At 48.4% G+C, this 23,794-nt stretch overlaps 1 protein-coding gene across 2 annotated transcripts in view; it reads left to right on the forward strand.

The window, feature by feature from the left end:
* Positions 1-3,408: 3,408 nt before the first annotated feature.
* The window catches only part of SPOUT1 (SPOUT domain containing methyltransferase 1), a 103,579-nt gene continuing 83,193 nt past the window's right edge, over positions 3,409-23,794 (forward strand). For both annotated transcript variants that reach the window (XM_078646589.1, XM_078646590.1), the window contains exon 1: positions 3,409-3,497. In XM_078646589.1, the coding sequence (XP_078502715.1) occupies positions 3,474-3,497 (24 nt within the window). In that variant the 5' untranslated portion in view covers positions 3,409-3,473. The remainder of the gene's footprint in view (positions 3,498-23,794) is intronic.

Here is a 23,794-nt window from a genome sequence, read left to right on the forward strand (position 1 = left end):
AAATGTAGGCTTGTGGAGAGTTAATGTGATTGGTGTGTTGACCTATCCTACCAGGGGACCAATCGAAATTGGGGATTCTGACACTTGCAACATTTGGGGGGTGGTACACTGACCCGAAAACAGTATAACTAGCCTAGGTTTAGCTAGAGAAATTGTCCGACTTGTCCGAATAGCTGACCTGTCACTGACCCAACGCACTCAATAGGTGACTGATACAGAGGGCTGCGGAGCACTCTGTCCGAAATATCCATAGACTCAAGAGGTTTTACTAAACCTTAAGTGCTGGCGGAGCACTTTGCTGGGGAGTTCGATAACCCAATGGGGGTTCTGGCCGATAGCTGCAGAGAGGGTGGAGCGCAGGCGTTGCTTCCAAACTGCGGGTGCTGGTCGTGCCTTGGTGGTCCTGTCCTGATCCTAATCTGGGTTTCCTGTCCTGTCCTGGGGTGTCCATTCTGCACCTGCTGTCCCATTGATGACTGTCCTTCCTTGGGGTTTTTCCTGTCCTTGACTGATCCGTGGCCAGGGTTGGTCTTCACACCATTCTAGGTAAATATATAGTGCTGAAACTCTATACTGCACCTTCTATTTTTCTGTCTTTGCTTTAATAAAGACACACCTTTGCGCATAATTGATTTTCCATGCTTTCGCAAAGCTACTGAATGAAAGCTCATACGTTATTGCTGTTTTTAGCATGTTCCTATGTTACCCTTCTTTCAAGTACAACTCTTCATACCGTTTATGAAATATAGATGTGGTTTATAATCTTCCCTTTTTTGAGTTGATAGAAGTAAGGTTCCTAGAACTATAGCGTGTTCCATTTCTCTGCCCTTCCTATAGATGTATAGGATTTTTCCCAAACTCTTATTCAACTTTGAAGTATTTTTCCCGTAGTGAAAATTCTAGTTTGAGTCTAAGATATGCCCCATCTATAGTTATTTAATCTTACATTTCAATCTCTGCAAGTTTGATTAGTATGTTTTCGTGTTCTTATCTTTCATTAGACTCATAAATGGTTGCCCTGATATATTTTCTATATGGATATGTGCTCTTTGTTATCTTGATTATTGATTGCTTATTAGTTATAAACTGTATGCTTTCTGAATCTGAATTTTAGATAAAACCTTTAAAACTTCCTGAGTTTGTAGTCATTAACGAATACAAAGAAAGATAAATGTTGGTTTTTTGGTTGTCTGCCTTTCTTTCACAGCTAGCTCCCTGATCCATTGTGGTCATAGGGACCCGTAACGGTGGATTGGTAAGTCGAGTACAGGTAGAAATAAATAGGAAAGGAACCAGGGTTACTGGTAGTAGAGTGTAAGGTCACCCGATAAATGTATATGATAAATTGAGAAGTAGATGGGCCCGGTACGTGTATGGTGAAATTATTGGCCGGGTGACCTGCACGCTCTATCAGTTGAATAGTTCCTTGCTGTTGTGGGCGTTGTTGTCGAGTCGATCCTTGAATGCTGATTTCTTGGTGGAACGGATCAGTTGGTGGTGTTTGCGGGTGGCGTTCTTGAAGGTGGTCAGGTTGTCAGTGGTTGGGTTTTTTCTCCAGTTTTTCTCGAGGGTGCGACAGAACTTCTTAGATTTCTTAAGGTCGTCGTTGAACCAGGGGGCTTTTTTGCTACCTCGCTTGATTTGATGGTTTTTCAAGGGTGCTAGTACGTCGGCGCTGTGGGTGATCCAATGTGTGAGGTTGGTGGCTGCGAGGTTTGGGTTCGATGATTTTGCAGGAGGGTTTTGGAGAAGCGATGTGAAGAGTTGGTCCGTGGTAATTTTGTTCCAGTTTCTGCGGGGAATTGGTTGAGGGTGGTTGTGGGTCGTAGTCTTTTTGTAGTTGAATTGGACGCAGCTGTGGTCTGTCCAGTGGAGAGCTGTGGTGTGATTGAAGGAGATGTGCTTGCTGGAGGTGAAGATTGGGTCGAGCGTGTGCCCGGCATAATGGGTGGGGGTGTTAACAAGTTGTCTGAGTTCGAGATTGGCGAGGTTGTCCAGAAGGGTGATAGTGTTGCTGTCGTTGTTCTTTTCCAGGTGGAAGTTGAGGTCTCCCAGTAGAATGTAGTCCTCGGAGGGGAGGGCGTTTGGGCTGATGAAGTCAGTGATGTCTTCGCTAAATTGTGTGCGGGGTCCTGGTGGTCTGTAGATGAGGGTGCCTCTGAGTGTGGTCTTGGGGTCGGTGTGGATCCGGAAGTGGAGGTGTTCGGCGGCAGCGAGGTTTTTGTCGGAACTGGCCGTGATGCGGATGGTGTTCTTGTGGACGATGGCGATGCCTCCTCCAGTCTGGTTGATGCGGTCCTTTCGGATGATCTTGTAGCTCTGTGTGGACTTTTTATCACACCTCTTGTCATGTCTCTAGCCCGCCGTCCCTTGAAGGTGCCTTCCTTGCTTTTGCGTCCCTCAGGGCCAGGTGTTTTGGTCTGTTGCTGCTTTGTACACTTCTTCCTCCGGCGAGCGCAGCATGCCCACCACAACAGCGGACGCCAAGCATGTGCTTGTTGATGTTTGACTCATTTATCGGTGCGCCACACTCGTATGGAGCAATTGGCCCTGACCCTCAGAGATCAGAAACACGAAGGATATTTTTATAAAAACTCCTACGCCCCAGTGTAAATTTAAACAGCTACAATAGGTACTTCAAAACATTGGATTAAAATAATAAAAAAAGTTACATCTTTTACTTGTTTTAAACGATAATTTACAGATATTGTCACAGTTAACAGAGCTACATTCGTATTTACCAATGCTTGTTTTTATTTTGTTAACCAAGCACACAGCCCATAACTGCTCCGTCACAATTTGGCTTTATAAAAGGGTAATATAGGTGCGGGCGGATGTAGCACTTGGCTGAAGGTGTTGCTAACAATAGGAAGAGAAAGCAAGGGACCTTTTGGGGGAGTTAAAAAAAGTTAAAAAAGCTAAAAAAAAACAATACCATTCGCAAAACAAATGACTTAAAGTTAACCTATTGCACTTCCAATGCTTGTTTTCTCAGTAGTAAAGATTGAGAAGCCCCCGTGTCCTTTATAGGATCTAAAATTCTTGTCCAAGGCTGGACATGTCCTATTGATCTCCAGGGTCCAGCTGTGCCCTCGTGGCTCATGAGCATCACCAGCTGTCATCTGATGTCAGAGCGTTAGTCCCGCCTCTCTCCTAATTACGGCTCCGATTGGTTCACAGAGTCTGGCAAACGCGGTTCTTTATTGGCCTGTCAGATGACAGACGTTGGAGAGGGTCTCGAATGACGCCGAAATAGAACGTACTTTGTGACGTCAGCAGAGCTACGACGTCACCCGTCTGCTGCGAGCCCAACCCAAAATGGCCGCCCGATTGACCTAATATAGCCAATAGCACGCCGATGAGCGTTTCAAGGGCGGGCCTATTATTTATTCTCCAATCAAGTGATCGAGCAGAGTATGTGACCGGAAGTGTACCCTCGAGCATTGGTCTACACGTGAAAGTGGACGGCAGGCATGGCAACCAGAGGAGAGGGGCAGGTACGGGGGGGCAGGTACGGCGGGGGCAGGTGAGGGGGGGGGGGCAGGTATGAGGGGGAGGGGGGCAGGATTGAGGGGGGAGGGGGCAGGTACGGGGGGCAGGTGAGGAGGGGGGGGCAGGTGAGGGGGGGCAGGGCAGGTGAGGGGGGAGGGGCAGGTATGAGGGGGAGGGGGCAGGTATGAGGGGGGCAGGTACGGGGGTGGGGGCAGGTACGGGGGGCCAGGTATGAGGGGGGAGGGGCAGGTACGAGGGGCAGGTACGGGGGGGAGGGGCAGGTACGGGGGGCCAGGTATGAGGGGGGAGGGGCAGGTACGAGGGGCAGGGGCAGGTACGGGGGGAGGGGCAGGTACGGGGGTGGGGGCAGGTACGGGGGGGGGTAGGTGAGAGGGGGGTAGGTACAGGGGGGAGGGGGGAGGGACATGGAGGGATGAGCACAGCTTATTTATTTATTTTTATTTTATTTAATGCATTTTTATAAAGCGCGGACTTTACCCGAAGGTGTCAGAGCGCTGTACAATAGTACCAGTGACGTCACAAGAGAGAACTGTTGCAGGAATAGAACAAACAAAAATGGCCTGAACAGAGTGTATAAGCAAAAGTAAGAATAAATATGACACATTTCACAATGACTAAAGAACAGCTGCAACAAGGCGCTCGGGCGGGGGCTGCCAGGGGAGATAATCAAGGAAAAGGGGCGAGGGGCAACTAGTAGGAGAGAGGAAACATATCTTAGCAATGGAGAGGCGGGGCAACTGATTCTGTTAATGGAGAGAGGGGCAACAATGGGGAGAGGAGCAACAATGGGGAGAGGAGCAACAATGGGGAGAGGGGCAGTTCATAGAGTAGAGGAGAAGCCAATGGAGTAAACTAATGCGGCAGACGGGGAATGTCTTCCTAATCTGGGGCAGGGGCATCAAACGAGGGGGAGAGGCAGCTGGGTTTAATAATGGGTAACTAGAGGAAGAGAAGAGATACATGGAGGGGAGGGGAGACTAATCTTACTTTTTTATTTTTAAAATTTTGTATAGCGCTAGCTCAACCGTAGGTATCAGAGCGCTTCACATACATATTGTGCAAAGCCGAAGGGCCTTACATTACCTAGAAGGCTGACAGTAAGTAAAACCACGGATAAAGAATTACAGTATGAACAATAAGTAACTGTGCAGCGGAGGGGAAGAAAAACAAGGAGATTAGCATAGTCTGTTCACTCTCAATCCTTGAATGGGAGTCAACTCCACAACCGAAATCTTCCTTCACAACCGGTCTCAGAGGTTCAAGATCGACAATGTGCTATCTACACCTGTGCCTGCAGATCTAGGTGTTCCACAAGGATCCACCCTCTCCCCTACACTGTTCAACCTCGTTATGGAACCGCTCGCCACCTTGCTTCAAGCATCCAATGTTCAATTCCATATGTACGCCGATGACACACAACTCTATCTAAAGTTACAATCCCCGGAAGATATCAAACATCTGAATTCCACGCTTATTAACACCCAATCTTGGCTGGCCGATAATCACCTCAAACTAAATGCTCTGAAAACTGAGTTCCTACTCATCTCACCCCCGGCGAAAATCTCCACCACCCAAACCTGGCTCAACAACCTAACAGCACTCAATGTCCAACCTACCATCGTGGACTCGGCGAAATCCCTAGGCATCACACTCGACGCCAAGCTCAACATGCAGCAGCACGTCAGCAAAGCCACAAAAGCAGCTAATTTCCAAATTAACACGCTGAGGAAAATTAAACCCTTCCTCCCGGCCAAAGACTTCCAAACTGCTGTACAAGCTTTAGTCATCCCTCGAATAGACTATGGAATTGCGGCCCTCAGCGGTCTCCCGCTATCCACAACAGCACCCTTAAGAGCCTCCCTGAACGCTGCCGCGAGACTCATTACTGGCTCTAGAAAGCATTCGCACATATCCCCAGACCTAAAGTCTCTAAAATGGCTGCCTTTTGAAGCCAGAATACAGCTAAAAATTGAAGTTATGACACACGCGGCCGTGCACCACAAGGCACCTAACTACCTCGCTCAAAAGCTGTCTATATCAGGAGGTTTGAGATCCAATAGGAGTACAAAAAATCTACTCCTGAAACCTCGTAGATTCCGGAAAGTGAAAACTTACAAGCGCTCCTTCTCAGGGATGGCACCCAGGATCTGGAATGCGCTCCCTCCTGAAACCAGGCTGATCTCCTCCACTGCACTCTTCAAGAAAGAGGTGAAAACCATCCTTCTGGCCAAGATCTCCTGATCGTTATAGATGTTGGTTCAGAGACTCTGCATTGCTTTGTATCACTGCTCGCCCTATCCCCTGGCACTATACTCTACTTGTTGGGGGCACTACTACGCTACTCTCTTACTACCGACCAAGATATGATACACGTTGGTTTACTGATCCACCTGTACACCTCTGTAGTGTGATCAATGACTTGTGTTGTCCTATATTACTCCCTTACCTGATGGTATATGGATTGGTTTTATGTATGTTTTTATTATCCATGTTATTACCATGTTATTGACTATTATACTGTTTCCCATTATCTCTGTTGACTCCTACTGCCCCTTCCCTGTCTTTGTGAAGCGCTCTGATATCTGTAAGGATCCTGTTCGCGCTATATAAAACTTTGAATAAATAAATAAATAAACTCGGGGAATTGAGGTCTAGGTTAATGACGTTGTTCAGGAAAGTATTTGTTAAGGAGATGGAGCTTGAGGTCCCTTTTGAAAGAGGAGAAGGAGGGGTTGCATCTGAGGACTCCAGGGAGAGCGTTCCATATCCTGGGAGCGTTGCCAGAAAACGATTGGGATTGTGTGGTTTTCTTTTTCATTTTTGGTGGAATAAGAAGGAGTAAGTTGGAGCTTCTCAGCGTTCTGGATTGCCCTGCTCTTACCAGTTTGTTGTTCAGGTAGTTGGGGGCCGGAGAGTGGAGGGTTTTGTGTGTGATGCAGGCCAGCTTGTAAATACACCTCCCTTCCAGGGGAAGCCAGTTGAGGGAGTTGAGAGCTGGAGTGATGTGTTCAAATCTTTTTACTCCAGATACGAGTCGAGCGGCCATGTTCAGCACTGCCCTTAGAGGGGCTAGGTGAGCTTTTGGAGTCCCTGTGAGGATAGCGTTCCCGTAGTCGATTTTAGAGAGAACTAGGGATTGGACTAATCTCTTGAGGTCATCATGGGGAAAAAAAGGTTTCAATTTCTTGAGATGTTTTAGAGAAAAAAGAACACTTTTAGAAGACTTTTTGATGTGGGCCTCCATTGACAGGTTCTTGTCCAGGGTGATGCCTAGAGACTTAACTGAGTCGGATAGAACGAGGGGGCAGTTTAGTGCAACCAGATTCTTGAGCGACTCTTGGATAGGACGATGGTTGCTTTTTGGAGAGAATAGAATCACTTCCGTTTTATCTGGGTTGAGCTTTAAGTGATTGACGTTGAACGAAGTTTGGATCTCCGTTACAGTGGTATTGAGGTGTTGGATGTCATCGGGGGACTTGATTTTGAAATAGATTTGGGTGTCGTCCGCATAAAGGTGGTAACTCCAGCTTTTTTCAAGATGATTGTGAGGGGCTCCATGAAGAGATTGAAGAGGGACGGGAGAGGATTGAGCCTTGTGGCACCCCAAGTGTGACTTTGTTGTCTTCAAGAGACAGGATTTGATTTTAATTTGTTGTGAGCGATGCTGGAGGAAAGAGGTGAACCATTTGAGTACAGTACCATTTATGCCAGAGCGCTTCGACGAGGTCTCTAGAAGAGCTGGAAGATTAACTGTGTCAAATGCTGTAGATAGGTCAATAAGGATGAGTAGGCAGGCATCACCATCATCTAAGGCTTTGCGAATGTCGTCCGAGACATTGAGTATGGCTGTTTCAGTGCTACAGCCTTTCCTGAATCCTGATTGAAAGGTGTCAAGGAGGTTGAACTCATCAATACATAGAAGACTGGCAGTAAGTAAGCAAACCAAGAATAAACAATACAGCATGAACAACAAATAACTGTGCAACAGAGGGGGGAGAATAAAAAGAAAAACAAGGTGATTAGCATAGTCCGTTCACCAACAATCCTTGAATGGGAGTCAACTCGGAATATTGATGTCTAGATTAGTTGACGTTGTTCAGAAAAGTATTTGTGAAGGAAATGGAGTTTGAGGTCCCTTTTGAAACAGGAGAAGGAGGGGTTCCATCTGAGTACTCTAGGGAGAGCGTTCCACATCCTGGGCGCGTTGGCAGAAAACGATCGGAATTGGGTGGTTTTCTTTTTCATTTTTGGCAGAATGAGAAGGAGTGAGTTGGAGCTTCTCAGTGTTATGCCTTGACCTGCTCTAACCAGTTTGTTGTTCAGGTAGTTGGGGGCCGGAGAGTGATCTTACTAGTGGGGGAGACAGGAGACTATCTTACTAATGGAGAGAGGACATTATTGGTGAAAGTAGACTGTACTTACCAACGGGGGAGATAGCACATTAATGAGGAAGAGGAGACTTATCTTACTGATAAGGAGAGAGCACATTCAGGAGGGAGAGGAGAAGGATCTTACTGATAAGGAGAGAGGACATTAATTGGGGAGAGTAGACTGATCATACTAATGGGGGCGAGAGGAGACTGATCTTACTAATGGGGGAGAGAGGCGACTGATCTTACTAATGGGGGCGAGAGGAGACTGATCTTACTAATGGGAGAGAGAGGAGACTGAGCTTACTAATGGGGGCGAGAGGAGACTGATCTTACTAATGGGGGCGAGAGGTGACTGATCTTACTAATGGGAGAGAGGAGACTGATCTTACTAATGGGGGCGAGAGGTGACTGATCTTACTAATGGGAGAGAGAGGCGACTGATCTTACTAATGGGAGAGAGGAGACTGAGCTTACTAATGGGGGCGAGAGGAGACTGATCTTACTAATGGGGGCGAGAGGTGACTGATCTTACTAATGGGAGAGAGGAGACTGATCTTACTAATGGGGGCGAGAGGTGACTGATCTTACTAATGGGAGAGAGAGGAGACTGAGCTTACTAATGGGGGCGAGAGGAGACTGATCTTACTAATGGGGGCGAGAGGTGACTGATCTTACTAATGGGAGAGAGGAGACTGATCTTACTAATGGGGGCGAGAGGTGACTGATCTTACTAATGGGAGAGAGGAGACTGATCTTACTAATGGGGGCGAGAGGAGACTGATCTTACTAATGGGAGAGAGAGGAGACTGAGCTTACTAATGGGGGCGAGAGGAGACTGATCTTACTAATGGGGGCGAGAGGTGACTGATCTTACTAATGGGAGAGAGGAGACTGATCTTACTAATGGGGGCGAGAGGAGACTGATCTTACTAATGGGGGCGAGAGGTGACTGATCTTACTAATGGGAGAGAGAGGAGACTGATCTTACTAATGGGGGAGAGAGGCGACTGATCTTACTAATGGGAGAGAGGAGACTGATCTTACTAATGGGGGAGAGGAGACTGATCTTACTAATGGGGGCGAGAGGAGACTGATCTTACTAATGGGGGCGAGAGGTGACTGATCTTACTAATGGGAGAGAGAGGAGACTGAGCTTACTAATGGGGGAGAGAGGCGACTGATCTTACTAATGGGAGAGAGGAGACTGATCTTACTAATGGGGGAGAGAGGCGACTGATCTTACTAATGGGGGAGAGAGGCGACTGATCTTACTAAAGGGGGAGAGAGAGGAGACTGATCTTACTAAAGGGGGAGAGAGAGGAGACTGATCTTACCAATGGGAGAGAGAGGCGACTGATCTTACTAATGGGAGAGAGGAGACTGAGCTTACTAATGGGAGAGAGAGGAGACTGATCTTACTAATGGGGGAGAGGAGACTGATCTTACTAATGGGGGAGAGAGGCGACTGATCTTACTAAAGGGGGAGAGAGAGGCGACTGATCTTACTAAAGGGGGAGAGAGAGGAGACTGATCTTACTAAAGGGGGAGAGAGAGGCGACTGATCTTACCAATGGGAGAGAGAGGCGACTGATCTTACTAATGGGAGAGAGAGGCGACTGATCTTACTAATGGGAGAGAGGAGACTGAGCTTACTAATGGGAGAGAGAGGAGACTGATCTTACTAATGGGGGAGAGGAGACTGATCTTACTAATGGGGGAGAGAGGCGACTGATCTTACTAATGGGGCGAGAGGTGACTGATCTTACTAATGGGAGAGAGGAGACTGAGCTTACTAATGGGGCGAGAGAGAGGCTGATCTTACTAATGGGGCGAGAGGTGACTGATCTTACTAATGGGGGAGAGAGGCGACTGATCTTACTAATGGGAGAGAGAGGCGACTGATCTTACTAATGGGAGAGAGGTGACTGATCTTACTAATGGGGCGAGAGGTGACTGATCTTACTAATGGGGCGAGAGGTGACTGATCTTACTAATGGGAGAGAGAGGAGACTGATCTTACTAATGGGAGAGAGAGGCGACTGATCTTACTAATGGGAGAGAGGAGACTGAGCTTACTAATGGGAGAGAGAGGAGACTGATCTTACTAATGGGGGAGAGAGGCGACTGATCTTACTAAAGGGGGAGAGAGAGGAGACTGATCTTACTAAAGGGGGAGAGAGAGGAGACTGATCTTACCAATGGGAGAGAGAGGCGACTGATCTTACTAATGGGAGAGAGAGGCGACTGATCTTACTAATGGGAGAGAGGAGACTGAGCTTACTAATGGGAGAGAGAGGAGACTGATCTTACTAATGGGGGAGAGGAGACTGATCTTACTAATGGGGGAGAGAGGCGACTGATCTTACTAAAGGGGGAGAGAGAGGCGACTGATCTTACTAATGGGAGAGAGGAGACTGAGCTTACTAATGGGAGAGAGAGGAGACTGATCTTACTAATGGGGGAGAGGAGACTGATCTTACTAATGGGGGAGAGAGGCGACTGATCTTACTAATGGGGCGAGAGGTGACTGATCTTACTAATGGGAGAGAGGAGACTGAGCTTACTAATGGGGCGAGAGAGAGGCTGATCTTACTAATGGGGCGAGAGGTGACTGATCTTACTAATGGGGGAGAGAGGCGACTGATCTTACTAATGGGAGAGAGAGGCGACTGATCTTACTAATGGGAGAGAGGTGACTGATCTTACTAATGGGGCGAGAGGTGACTGATCTTACTAATGGGGCGAGAGGTGACTGATCTTACTAATGGGAGAGAGGAGACTGAGCTTACTAATGGGAGAGAGAGGAGACTGATCTTACTAATGGGAGAGAGAGGAGACTGATCTTACTAATGGGAGAGAGAGGAGACTGATCTTACTAATGGGGGAGAGAGGCGACTGATCTTACTAATGGGAGAGAGAGGCGACTGATCTTACTAATGGGAGAGAGGAGACTGAGCTTACTAATGGGAGAGAGAGGAGACTGATCTTACTAATGGGGGAGAGGAGACTGATCTTACTAATGGGGGAGAGAGGCGACTGATCTTACTAATGGGGCGAGAGGTGACTGATCTTACTAATGGGAGAGAGGAGACTGAGCTTACTAATGGGGCGAGAGAGAGGCTGATCTTACTAATGGGGCGAGAGGTGACTGATCTTACTAATGGGGGAGAGAGGCGACTGATCTTACTAATGGGAGAGAGAGGCGACTGATCTTACTAATGGGAGAGAGGTGACTGATCTTACTAATGGGGCGAGAGGTGACTGATCTTACTAATGGGGCGAGAGGTGACTGATCTTACTAATGGGAGAGAGGAGACTGAGCTTACTAATGGGAGAGAGAGGAGACTGATCTTACTAATGGGAGAGAGAGGAGACTGATCTTACTAATGGGGCGAGAGGTGACTGATCTTACTAATGGGAGAGAGAGGCGACTGATCTTACTAATGGGAGAGAGGAGACTGATCTTACTAATGGGGGAGAGAGGCGACTGATCTTACTAATGGGGGAGAGAGGAGACTGAGCTTACTAATGGGGGAGAGGAGACTGATCTTACTAATGGGGGAGAGAGGCGACTGATCTTACTAATGGGGGAGAGAGGAGACTGAGCTTACTAATGGGGGAGAGAGGCGACTGATCTTACTAATGGGGGAGAGAGGAGACTGAGCTTACTAATGGGGGAGAGAGGCGACTGATCTTACTAATGGGAGAGAGGAGACTGATCTTACTAATGGGGGAGAGAGGCGACTGATCTTACTAATGGGGGAGAGAGGAGACTGAGCTTACTAATGGGGGAGAGAGGCGACTGATCTTACTAATGGGAGAGGGAGGCGACTGATCTTACTAATGGGGGAGAGAGGAGACTGATCTTACTAATGGGGGAGAGAGGCGACTGATCTTACTAATGGGGCGAGAGGTGACTGATCTTACTAATGGGGCGAGAGGTGACTGATCTTACTAATGAGAGAGAGGAGACTGAGCTTACTAATGGGGGAGAGAGGAGACTGATCTTACTAATGGGAGAGAGGAGACTGATCTTACTAATGGGGCGAGAGGTGACTGATCTTACTAAAGGGGGAGAGAGAGGCGACTGATCTTACTAATGAGAGAGAGGAGACTGAGCTTACTAATGGGGGAGAGAGGAGACTGATCTTACTAATGGGGCGAGAGGTGACTGATCTTACTAATGAGAGAGAGGAGACTGAGCTTACTAATGGGGGAGAGAGGAGACTGATCTTACTAATGGGGCGAGAGGTGACTGATCTTACTAATGGGGCGAGAGGTGACTGATCTTACTAATGGGAGAGAGGAGACTGATCTTACTAATGGGAGAGAGAGGCGACTGATCTTACTAATGGGAGAGAGAGGAGACTGATCTTACTAATGGGAGAGAGAGGAGACTGATCTTACTAATGGGGGAGAGAGGTGACTGATCTTACTAATGGGAGAGAGGAGACTGAGCTTACTAAAGGGGGAGAGAGAGGCGACTGATCTTACTAATGGGAGAGAGGCGACTGATCTTACTAATGGGGGAGAGGAGACTGATCTTACTAATGGGAGAGAGAGGAGACTGATCTTACTAATGGGGCGAGAGGAGACTGATCTTACTAATGGGGGAGAGAGGCGACTGATCTTACTAATGGGGGAGAGAGGCGACTGAGCTTACTAATGGGGCGAGAGGTGACTGATCTTACTAATGGGAGAGAGAGGCGACTGATCTTACTAATGGGGGAGAGAGGCGACTGATCTTACTAATGGGGGAGAGAGGCGACTGATCTTACTAATGGGGGAGAGAGGAGACTGAGCTTACTAATGGGAGAGAGAGGAGACTGATCTTACTAATGGGGGAGAGAGGCGACTGAGCTTACTAATGGGGGAGAGAGGCGACTGATCTTACTAATGGGGGAGAGAGGAGACTGATCTTACTAATGGGAGAGAGAGGAGACTGATCTTACTAATGGGGGAGAGAGGCGACTGATCTTACTAATGGGGCGAGAGGTGACTGATCTTACTAAAGGGGGAGAGAGAGGCGACTGATCTTACTAATGGGGGAGAGAGGCGACTGATCTTACTAAAGGGGGAGAGAGAGGCGACTGATCTTACTAAAGGGGGAGAGAGAGGCGACTGATCTTACTAATGGGGGAGAGAGGAGACTGATCTTACTAATGGGAGAGAGAGGAGACTGATCTTACTAATGGGGGAGAGAGGCGACTGATCTTACTAATGGGGCGAGAGGTGACTGATCTTACTAAAGGGGGAGAGAGAGGCGACTGATCTTACTAATGGGGGAGAGAGGCGACTGATCTTACTAATGGGGCGAGAGGTGACTGATCTTACTAATGGGGGAGAGAGGAGACTGAGCTTACTAATGGGGGAGAGAGGAGACTGATCTTACTAATGGGAGAGAGAGGAGACTGATCTTACTAATGGGGGAGAGAGGCGACTGATCTTACTAATGGGGCGAGAGGTGACTGATCTTACTAAAGGGGGAGAGAGAGGCGACTGATCTTACTAATGGGGGAGAGAGGCGACTGATCTTACTAATGGGGCGAGAGGTGACTGATCTTACTAATGGGGGAGAGAGGCGACTGAGCTTACTAATGGGGGAGAGAGGAGACTGATCTTACTAATGGGGGAGAGAGGCGACTGATCTTACTAATGGGGGAGAGAGGCGACTGATCTTACTAATGGGAGAGAGAGGCGACTGATCTTACTAATGGGAGAGAGAGGCGACTGATCTTACTAATGGGGGAGAGAGGCGACTGATCTTACTAATGGGGGAGAGAGGCGACTGATCTTACTAATGGGGGAGAGAGGAGACTGAGCTTACTAATGGGAGAGAGAGGAGACTGATCTTACTAATGGGGGAGAGAGGCGACTGAGCTTACTAATGGGGGAGAGAGGCGACTGATCTTACTAATGGGGGAGAGAGGAGACTGATCTTACTAATGGGAGAGAGAGGAGACTGATCTTACTAATGGGGGAGAGAGGCGACTGATCTTACTAATGGGGCGAGAGGTGACTGATCTTACTAAAGGGGGAGAGAGAGGCGACTGATCTTACTAATGGGGGAGAGAGGCGACTGATCTTACTAAAGGGGGAGAGAGAGGCGACTGATCTTACTAAAGGGGGAGAGAGAGGCGACTGATCTTACTAATGGGGGAGAGAGGAGACTGATCTTACTAATGGGAGAGAGAGGAGACTGATCTTACTAATGGGGGAGAGAGGCGACTGATCTTACTAATGGGGCGAGAGGTGACTGATCTTACTAAAGGGGGAGAGAGAGGCGACTGATCTTACTAATGGGGGAGAGAGGCGACTGATCTTACTAATGGGGCGAGAGGTGACTGATCTTACTAATGGGGGAGAGAGGAGACTGATCTTACTAATGGGGGAGAGAGGCGACTGATCTTACTAATGGGGGAGAGAGGCGACTGATCTTACTAATGGGAGAGAGAGGCGACTGATCTTACTAATGGGAGAGAGAGGCGACTGATCTTACTAATGGGGGAGAGAGGCGACTGATCTTACTAATGGGGGAGAGAGGCGACTGATCTTACTAATGGGGGAGAGAGGAGACTGAGCTTACTAATGGGGGAGAGAGGAGACTGATCTTACTAATGGGGGAGAGAGGCGACTGAGCTTACTAATGGGGGAGAGAGGCGACTGATCTTACTAATGGGAGAGAGAGGAGACTGATCTTACTAATGGGGGAGAGAGGCGACTGATCTTACTAATGGGAGAGAGAGGCGACTGATCTTACTAATGGGAGAGAGGAGACTGAGCTTACTAATGGGGGAGAGAGGCGACTGATCTTACTAATGGGAGAGAGAGGAGACTGATCTTACTAATGGGGGAGAGGAGACTGATCTTACTAATGGGGGAGAGAGGAGACTGATCTTACTAATGGGAGAGAGAGGAGACTGATCTTACTAATGGGGGAGAGAGGTGACTGATCTTACTAATGGGAGAGAGGAGACTGAGCTTACTAATGGGGGAGAGAGGCGACTGATCTTACTAATGGGAGAGAGGAGACTGAGCTTACTAATGGGGGAGAGAGGCGACTGATCTTACTAATGGGGGAGAGAGGCGACTGATCTTACTAATGGAGCGAGAGGAGACTGAGCTTACTAAAGGGGGAGAGAGAGGCGACTGATCTTACTAATGGGGCGAGAGGTGACTGATCTTACTAATGGGAGAGAGGAGACTGAGCTTACTAATGGGGGAGAGAGGCGACTGATCTTACTAATGGGAGAGAGAGGAGACTGATCTTACTAATGGGAGAGAGGTGACTGATCTTACTAATGGGAGAGAGGAGACTGATCTTACTAATGGGGGAGAGAGGCGACTGATCTTACTAATGGGGGAGAGAGGCGACTGATCTTACTAATGGGAGAGGGAGGAGGCTGATCTTACTAATGGGGGAGAGAGGAGACTGATCTTACTAATGGGGGAGAGAGGCGACTGATCTTACTAATGGGGGAGAGAGGAGACTGAGCTTACTAATGGGAGAGAGAGGAGACTGATCTTACTAATGGGGGAGAGAGGCGACTGAGCTTACTAATGGGGGAGAGAGGCGACTGATCTTACTAATGGGAGAGAGAGGAGACTGATCTTACTAATGGGGGAGAGAGGCGACTGATCTTACTAATGGGAGAGAGAGGCGACTGATCTTACTAATGGGAGAGAGAGGAGACTGATCTTACTAATGGGGGAGAGAGGTGACTGATCTTACTAATGGGAGAGAGGAGACTGAGCTTACTAATGGGGGAGAGAGGCGACTGATCTTACTAATGGGAGAGAGGAGACTGAGCTTACTAATGGGGCGAGAGGTGACTGATCTTACTAATGGGAGAGAGGAGACTGAGCTTACTAATGGGGGAGAGAGGCGACTGATCTTACTAATGGGAGAGAGAGGAGACTGATCTTACTAATGGGAGAGAGGTGACTGATCTTACTAATGGGAGAGAGGAGACTGATCTTACTAATGGGGGAGAGAGGAGACTGAGCTTACTAATGGGAGAGAGAGGAGACTGATCTTACTAATGGGGGAGAGAGGCGACTGATCTTACTAATGGGAGAGAGGTGACTGATCTTACTAATGGGGGAGAGAGGAGACTGAGCTTACTAATGGGAGAGGGAGGAGGCTGATCTTACTAATGGGGGAGAGAGGAGGCTGATCTTACTAATGGGGGAGAGAGGCGACTGATCTTACTAATGGGGGAGAGAGGCGACTGATCTTACTAATGGGGAGAGAGGAGACTGAGCTTACTAATGGGAGAGAGAGGAGACTGATCTTACTAATGGGGGAGAGAGGCGACTGAGCTTACTAATGGGGGAGAGAGGCGACTGATCTTACTAATGGGAGAGAGAGGCGACTGATCTTACTAATGGGGGAGAGAGGCGACTGATCTTACTAATGGGAGAGAGAGGCGACTGATCTTACTAATGGGAGAGAGAGGAGACTGATCTTACTAATGGGGGAGAGAGGTGACTGATCTTACTAATGGGAGAGAGGAGACTGAGCTTACTAATGGGGGAGAGAGGCGACTGATCTTACTAATGGGAGAGAGGAGACTGAGCTTACTAATGGGGCGAGAGGTGACTGATCTTACTAATGGGAGAGAGGAGACTGAGCTTACTAATGGGGGAGAGAGGCGACTGATCTTACTAATGGGAGAGAGAGGAGACTGATCTTACTAATGGGAGAGAGGTGACTGATCTTACTAATGGGAGAGAGGAGACTGATCTTACTAATGGGGGAGAGAGGCGACTGATCTTACTAATGGGGGAGGGAGGAGGCTGATCTTACTAATGGGGGAGAGAGGAGACTGATCTTACTAATGGGGCGAGAGGTGACTGAGCTTACTAATGGGGGAGAGAGGCGACTGATCTTACTAATGGGGGAGAGGTGACTGATCTTACTAATGGGGGAGAGGTGACTGATCTTACTAATGGGGGAGAGAGGAGACTGATCTTACTAATGGGGGAGAGAGGCGACTGATCTTACTAATGGGGGAGAGAGGCGACTGATCTTACTAATGGGAGAGGGAGGAGGCTGATCTTACTAATGGGGGAGAGAGGAGACTGATCTTACTAATGGGGGAGAGAGGTGACTGATCTTACTAATGGGGGAGAGAGGCGACTGATCTTACTAATGGGGGAGAGAGGAGACTGAGCTTACTAATGGGAGAGAGAGGAGACTGATCTTACTAATGGGGGAGAGAGGCGACTGAGCTTACTAATGGGGGAGAGAGGCGACTGATCTTACTAATGGGAGAGAGAGGAGACTGATCTTACTAATGGGGGAGAGAGGCGACTGATCTTACTAATGGGAGAGAGAGGCGACTGATCTTACTAATGGGAGAGAGAGGAGACTGATCTTACTAATGGGGGAGAGAGGTGACTGATCTTACTAATGGGAGAGAGGAGACTGAGCTTACTAATGGGGGAGAGAGGCGACTGATCTTACTAATGGGAGAGAGGAGACTGAGCTTACTAATGGGGCGAGAGGTGACTGATCTTACTAATGGGAGAGAGGAGACTGAGCTTACTAATGGGGGAGAGAGGCGACTGATCTTACTAATGGGAGAGAGAGGAGACTGATCTTACTAATGGGAGAGAGGTGACTGATCTTACTAATGGGAGAGAGGAGACTGATCTTACTAATGGGGGAGAGAGGAGACTGAGCTTACTAATGGGAGAGAGAGGAGACTGATCTTACTAATGGGAGAGAGGCGACTGATCTTACTAATGGGAGAGAGGTGACTGATCTTACTAATGGGAGAGAGAGGAGACTGATCTTACTAATGGGAGAGAGGTGACTGATCTTACTAATGGGAGAGAGGAGACTGATCTTACTAATGGGGGAGAGAGGAGACTGATCTTACTAATGGGAGAGGGAGGAGACTGAGCTTACTAATGGGGCGAGAGGTGACTGATCTTACTAATGGGGGAGAGAGGAGACTGATCTTACTAATGGGGGAGAGAGGAGACTGATCTTACTAATGGGAGAGAGGTGACTGATCTTACTAATGGGAGAGAGAGGAGACTGATCTTACTAATGGGAGAGAGGCGACTGATCTTACTAATGGGAGAGAGGAGACTGATCTTACTAATGGGGGAGAGAGGCGACTGAGCTTACTAATGGGGGAGAGAGGCGACTGATCTTACTAATGGGAGAGAGAGGAGACTGATCTTACTAATGGGGGAGAGAGGAGACTGATCTTACTAATGGGAGAGAGGAGACTGATCTTACTAATGGGGGAGAGAGGAGACTGATCTTACTAATGGGAGAGGGAGGAGACTGAGCTTACTAATGGGGCGAGAGGTGACTGATCTTACTAATGGGGGAGAGAGGAGACTGATCTTACTAATGGGGGAGAGAGGCGACTGATCTTACTAATGGGGGAGAGAGGCGACTGATCTTACTAATGGGAGAGGGAGGAGGCTGATCTTACTAATGGGGGAGAGAGGAGACTGATCTTACTAATGGGGGAGAGAGGAGGCTGATCTTACTAATGGGGGAGAGAGGAGACTGATCTTACTAATGGGGGAGAGAGGAGACTGATCTTACTAATGGGAGAGAGGTGACTGATCTTACTAATGGGAGAGAGAGGAGACTGATCTTACTAATGGGAGAGGGAGGAGGCTGATCTTACTAATGGGGGAGAGAGGAGACTGATCTTACTAATGGGGGAGAGAGGAGACTGATCTTACTAATGGGAGAGAGGTGACTGATCTTACTAATGGGAGAGAGAGGAGACTGAGCTTACTAATGGGAGAGAGAGGAGACTGATCTTACTAATGGGGGAGAGAGGAGACTGATCTTACTAATGGGAGAGAGGTGACTGATCTTACTAATGGGAGAGAGAGGAGACTGATCTTACTAATGGGAGAGAGGTGACTGATCTTACTAATGGGAGAGAGGAGACTGATCTTACTAATGGGGGAGAGAGGAGACTGATCTTACTAATGGGAGAGGGAGGAGACTGAGCTTACTAATGGGGCGAGAGGTGACTGATCTTACTAATGGGGGAGAGAGGAGACTGATCTTACTAATGGGGGAGAGAGGCGACTGATCTTACTAATGGGGGAGAGAGGCGACTGATCTTACTAATGGGAGAGGGAGGAGGCTGATCTTACTAATGGGGGAGAGAGGAGACTGATCTTACTAATGGGGGAGAGAGGCGACTGATCTTACTAATGGGGGAGAGAGGCGACTGATCTTACTAATGGGGGAGAGAGGAGACTGAGCTTACTAATGGGAGAGAGAGGAGACTGATCTTACTAATGGGGGAGAGAGGCGACTGAGCTTACTAATGGGGGAGAGAGGCGACTGATCTTACTAATGGGAGAGAGAGGAGACTGATCTTACTAATGGGGGAGAGAGGCGACTGATCTTACTAATGGGAGAGAGAGGCGACTGATCTTACTAATGGGAGAGAGAGGAGACTGATCTTACTAATGGGGGAGAGAGGTGACTGATCTTACTAATGGGAGAGAGGAGACTGAGCTTACTAATGGGGGAGAGAGGCGACTGATCTTACTAATGGGAGAGAGGAGACTGAGCTTACTAATGGGGCGAGAGGTGACTGATCTTACTAATGGGAGAGAGGAGACTGAGCTTACTAATGGGGGAGAGAGGCGACTGATCTTACTAATGGGAGAGAGAGGAGACTGATCTTACTAATGGGAGAGAGGTGACTGATCTTACTAATGGGAGAGAGAGGAGACTGAGCTTACTAATGGGAGAGAGAGGAGACTGATCTTACTAATGGGGGAGAGAGGCGACTGATCTTACTAATGGGAGAGGGAGGAGGCTGATCTTACTAATGGGAGAGAGAGGAGACTGATCTTACTAATGGGGCGAGAGGTGACTGATCTTACTAATGGGAGAGAGGAGACTGAGCTTACTAATGGGGGAGGGAGGAGGCTGATCTTACTAATGGGGGAGAGAGGAGACTGATCTTACTAATGGGAGAGAGGTGACTGATCTTACTAATGGGAGAGAGGAGACTGATCTTACTAATGGGGGAGAGAGGCGACTGATCTTACTAATGGGAGAGAGAGGAAACTGATCTTACTAATGGGGCGAGAGGTGACTGATCTTACTAATGGGGGAGAGAGGCGACTGATCTTACTAATGGGGCGAGAGGAGACTGATCTTACTAATGGGGCGAGAGGTGACTGATCTTACTAATGGGAGAGAGGAGACTGATCTTACTAATGGGGGAGAGAGGCGACTGATCTTACTAATGGGAGAGAGAGGAGACTGATCTTACTAATGGGGGAGAGAGGCGACTGATCTTACTAATGGGGCGAGAGGTGACTGATCTTACTAATGGGGCGAGAGGTGACTGATCTTACTAATGGGAGAGAGAGGAGACTGATCTTACTAATGGGAGAGGGAGGAGGCTGATCTTACTAATGGGGGAGAGGAGACTGATCTTACTAATGGGGGAGAGAGGCGACTGATCTTACTAATGGGAGAGGGAGGAGGCTGATCTTACTAATGGGGGAGAGAGGAGACTGATCTTACTAATGGGGGAGAGAGGCGACTGATCTTACTAATGGGGGAGAGAGGAGACTGATCTTACTAATGGGGGAGAGAGGCGACTGATCTTACTAATGGGGGAGAGAGGAGACTGAGCTTACTAATGGGAGAGAGGAGACTGAGCTTACTAATGGGGGAGAGAGGCGACTGATCTTACTAATGGGAGAGAGAGGAGACTGATCTTACTAATGGGGCGAGAGGTGACTGATCTTACTAATGGGAGAGAGGAGACTGAGCTTACTAATGGGGGAGAGAGGCGACTGATCTTACTAATGGGAGAGAGAGGAGACTGATCTTACTAATGGGGGAGAGGAGACTGATCTTACTAATGGGGGAGAGAGGAGACTGATCTTACTAATGGGAGAGAGGAGACTGATCTTACTAATGGGGGAGAGAGGCGACTGATCTTACTAATGGGGGAGGGAGGAGGCTGATCTTACTAATGGGGGAGAGAGGAGACTGATCTTACTAATGGGGGAGAGAGGTGACTGATCTTACTAATGGGGCGAGAGGTGACTGATCTTACTAATGGGAGAGAGAGGAGACTGATCTTACTAATGGGAGAGAGGCGACTGATCTTACTAATGGGGCGAGAGGTGACTGATCTTACTAATGGGAGAGAGAGGAGACTGATCTTACTAATGGGAGAGGGAGGAGGCTGATCTTACTAATGGGGGAGAGGAGACTGATCTTACTAATGGGGGAGAGAGGCGACTGATCTTACTAATGGGAGAGGGAGGAGGCTGATCTTACTAATGGGGGAGAGAGGAGACTGATCTTACTAATGGGGGAGAGAGGCGACTGATCTTACTAATGGGGGAGAGAGGAGACTGAGCTTACTAATGGGAGAGAGGAGACTGAGCTTACTAATGGGGGAGAGAGGCGACTGATCTTACTAATGGGAGAGAGAGGAGACTGATCTTACTAATGGGGCGAGAGGTGACTGATCTTACTAATGGGAGAGAGGAGACTGAGCTTACTAATGGGGGAGAGAGGCGACTGATCTTACTAATGGGAGAGAGAGGAGACTGATCTTACTAATGGGGGAGAGGAGACTGATCTTACTAATGGGGGAGAGAGGAGACTGATCTTACTAATGGGAGAGAGGAGACTGATCTTACTAATGGGGGAGAGAGGCGACTGATCTTACTAATGGGGGAGGGAGGAGGCTGATCTTACTAATGGGGCGAGAGGTGACTGATCTTACTAATGGGGGAGAGAGGCGACTGATCTTACTAATGGGAGAGGGAGGAGGCTGATCTTACTAATGGGGGAGAGAGGTGACTGATCTTACTAATGGGGGAGAGAGGCGACTGATCTTACTAATGGGAGAGGGAGGAGGCTGATCTTACTAATGGGAGAGAGAGGAGACTGATCTTACTAATGGGAGAGAGGAGACTGAGCTTACTAATGGGGCGAGAGGTGACTGATCTTACTAATGGGAGAGAGGAGACTGAGCTTACTAATGGGGGAGAGAGGCGACTGATCTTACTAATGGGAGAGAGAGGAGACTGATCTTACTAATGGGAGAGAGGTGACTGATCTTACTAATGGGAGAGAGAGGAGACTGAGCTTACTAATGGGAGAGAGAGGAGACTGATCTTACTAATGGGGGAGAGAGGCGACTGATCTTACTAATGGGGCGAGAGGTGACTGATCTTACTAATGGGGCGAGAGGTGACTGATCTTACTAATGGGAGAGAGGAGACTGAGCTTACTAATGGGGGAGAGAGGCGACTGATCTTACTAATGGGAGAGAGGTGACTGATCTTACTAATGGGAGAGAGGAGACTGATCTTACTAATGGGGGAGAGAGGAGACTGATCTTACTAATGGGAGAGAGGTGACTGATCTTACTAATGGGAGAGAGGAGACTGATCTTACTAATGGGGGAGAGAGGTGACTGATCTTACTAAGGGGAGAGAGAGGCGACTGATCTTACTAATGGGAGAGAGAGGAAACTGATCTTACTAATGGGGCGAGAGGTGACTGATCTTACTAATGGGGGAGAGAGGCGACTGATCTTACTAATGGGGCGAGAGGAGACTGATCTTACTAATGGGGCGAGAGGTGACTGATCTTACTAATGGGGGAGGGAGGAGGCTGATCTTACTAATGGGGCGAGAGGTGACTGATCTTACTAATGGGGGAGAGAGGCGACTGATCTTACTAATGGGGCGAGAGGTGACTGATCTTACTAATGGGAGAGAGAGGAGACTGATCTTACTAATGGGAGAGGGAGGAGGCTGATCTTACTAATGGGGGAGAGGAGACTGATCTTACTAATGGGGGAGAGAGGCGACTGATCTTACTAATGGGAGAGGGAGGAGGCTGATCTTACTAATGGGGGAGAGAGGAGACTGATCTTACTAATGGGGGAGAGAGGCGACTGATCTTACTAATGGGGGAGAGAGGAGACTGAGCTTACTAATGGGAGAGAGGAGACTGATCTTACTAATGGGGGAGAGAGGCGACTGATCTTACTAATGGGGCGAGAGGTGACTGATCTTACTAATGGGAGAGAGAGGAGACTGATCTTACTAATGGGAGAGGGAGGAGGCTGATCTTACTAATGGGGGAGAGGAGACTGATCTTACTAATGGGGGAGAGAGGCGACTGATCTTACTAATGGGAGAGAGGAGACTGATCTTACTAATGGGGGAGAGAGGCGACTGATCTTACTAATGGGGCGAGAGGTGACTGATCTTACTAATGGGAGAGAGAGGAGACTGATCTTACTAATGGGAGAGGGAGGAGGCTGATCTTACTAATGGGGGAGAGGAGACTGATCTTACTAATGGGGGAGAGAGGCGACTGATCTTACTAATGGGAGAGGGAGGAGGCTGATCTTACTAATGGGGGAGAGAGGAGACTGATCTTACTAATGGGGGAGAGAGGCGACTGATCTTACTAATGGGGGAGAGAGGAGACTGAGCTTACTAATGGGAGAGAGAGGAGACTGATCTTACTAATGGGGGAGAGAGGCGACTGATCTTACTAATGGGGGAGAGAGGCGACTGATCTTACTAATGAGAGAGAGGAGACTGAGCTTACTAATGGGGCGAGAGGTGACTGATCTTACTAATGGGAGAGAGGAGACTGAGCTTACTAATGGGGGAGAGAGGCGACTGATCTTACTAATGGGAGAGAGGTGACTGATCTTACTAATGGGAGAGAGGAGACTGATCTTACTAATGGGGGAGAGAGGAGACTGATCTTACTAATGGGAGAGAGGTGACTGATCTTACTAATGGGAGAGAGGAGACTGATCTTACTAATGGGGGAGAGAGGTGACTGATCTTACTAAGGGGAGAGAGAGGCGACTGATCTTACTAATGGGAGAGAGAGGAAACTG

This window comes from Lissotriton helveticus, chromosome 5_2 (genome assembly GCF_964261635.1).
Source record: "Lissotriton helveticus chromosome 5_2, aLisHel1.1, whole genome shotgun sequence".
NCBI classification, from domain to species: Eukaryota; Metazoa; Chordata; class Amphibia; order Caudata; family Salamandridae; genus Lissotriton; species Lissotriton helveticus.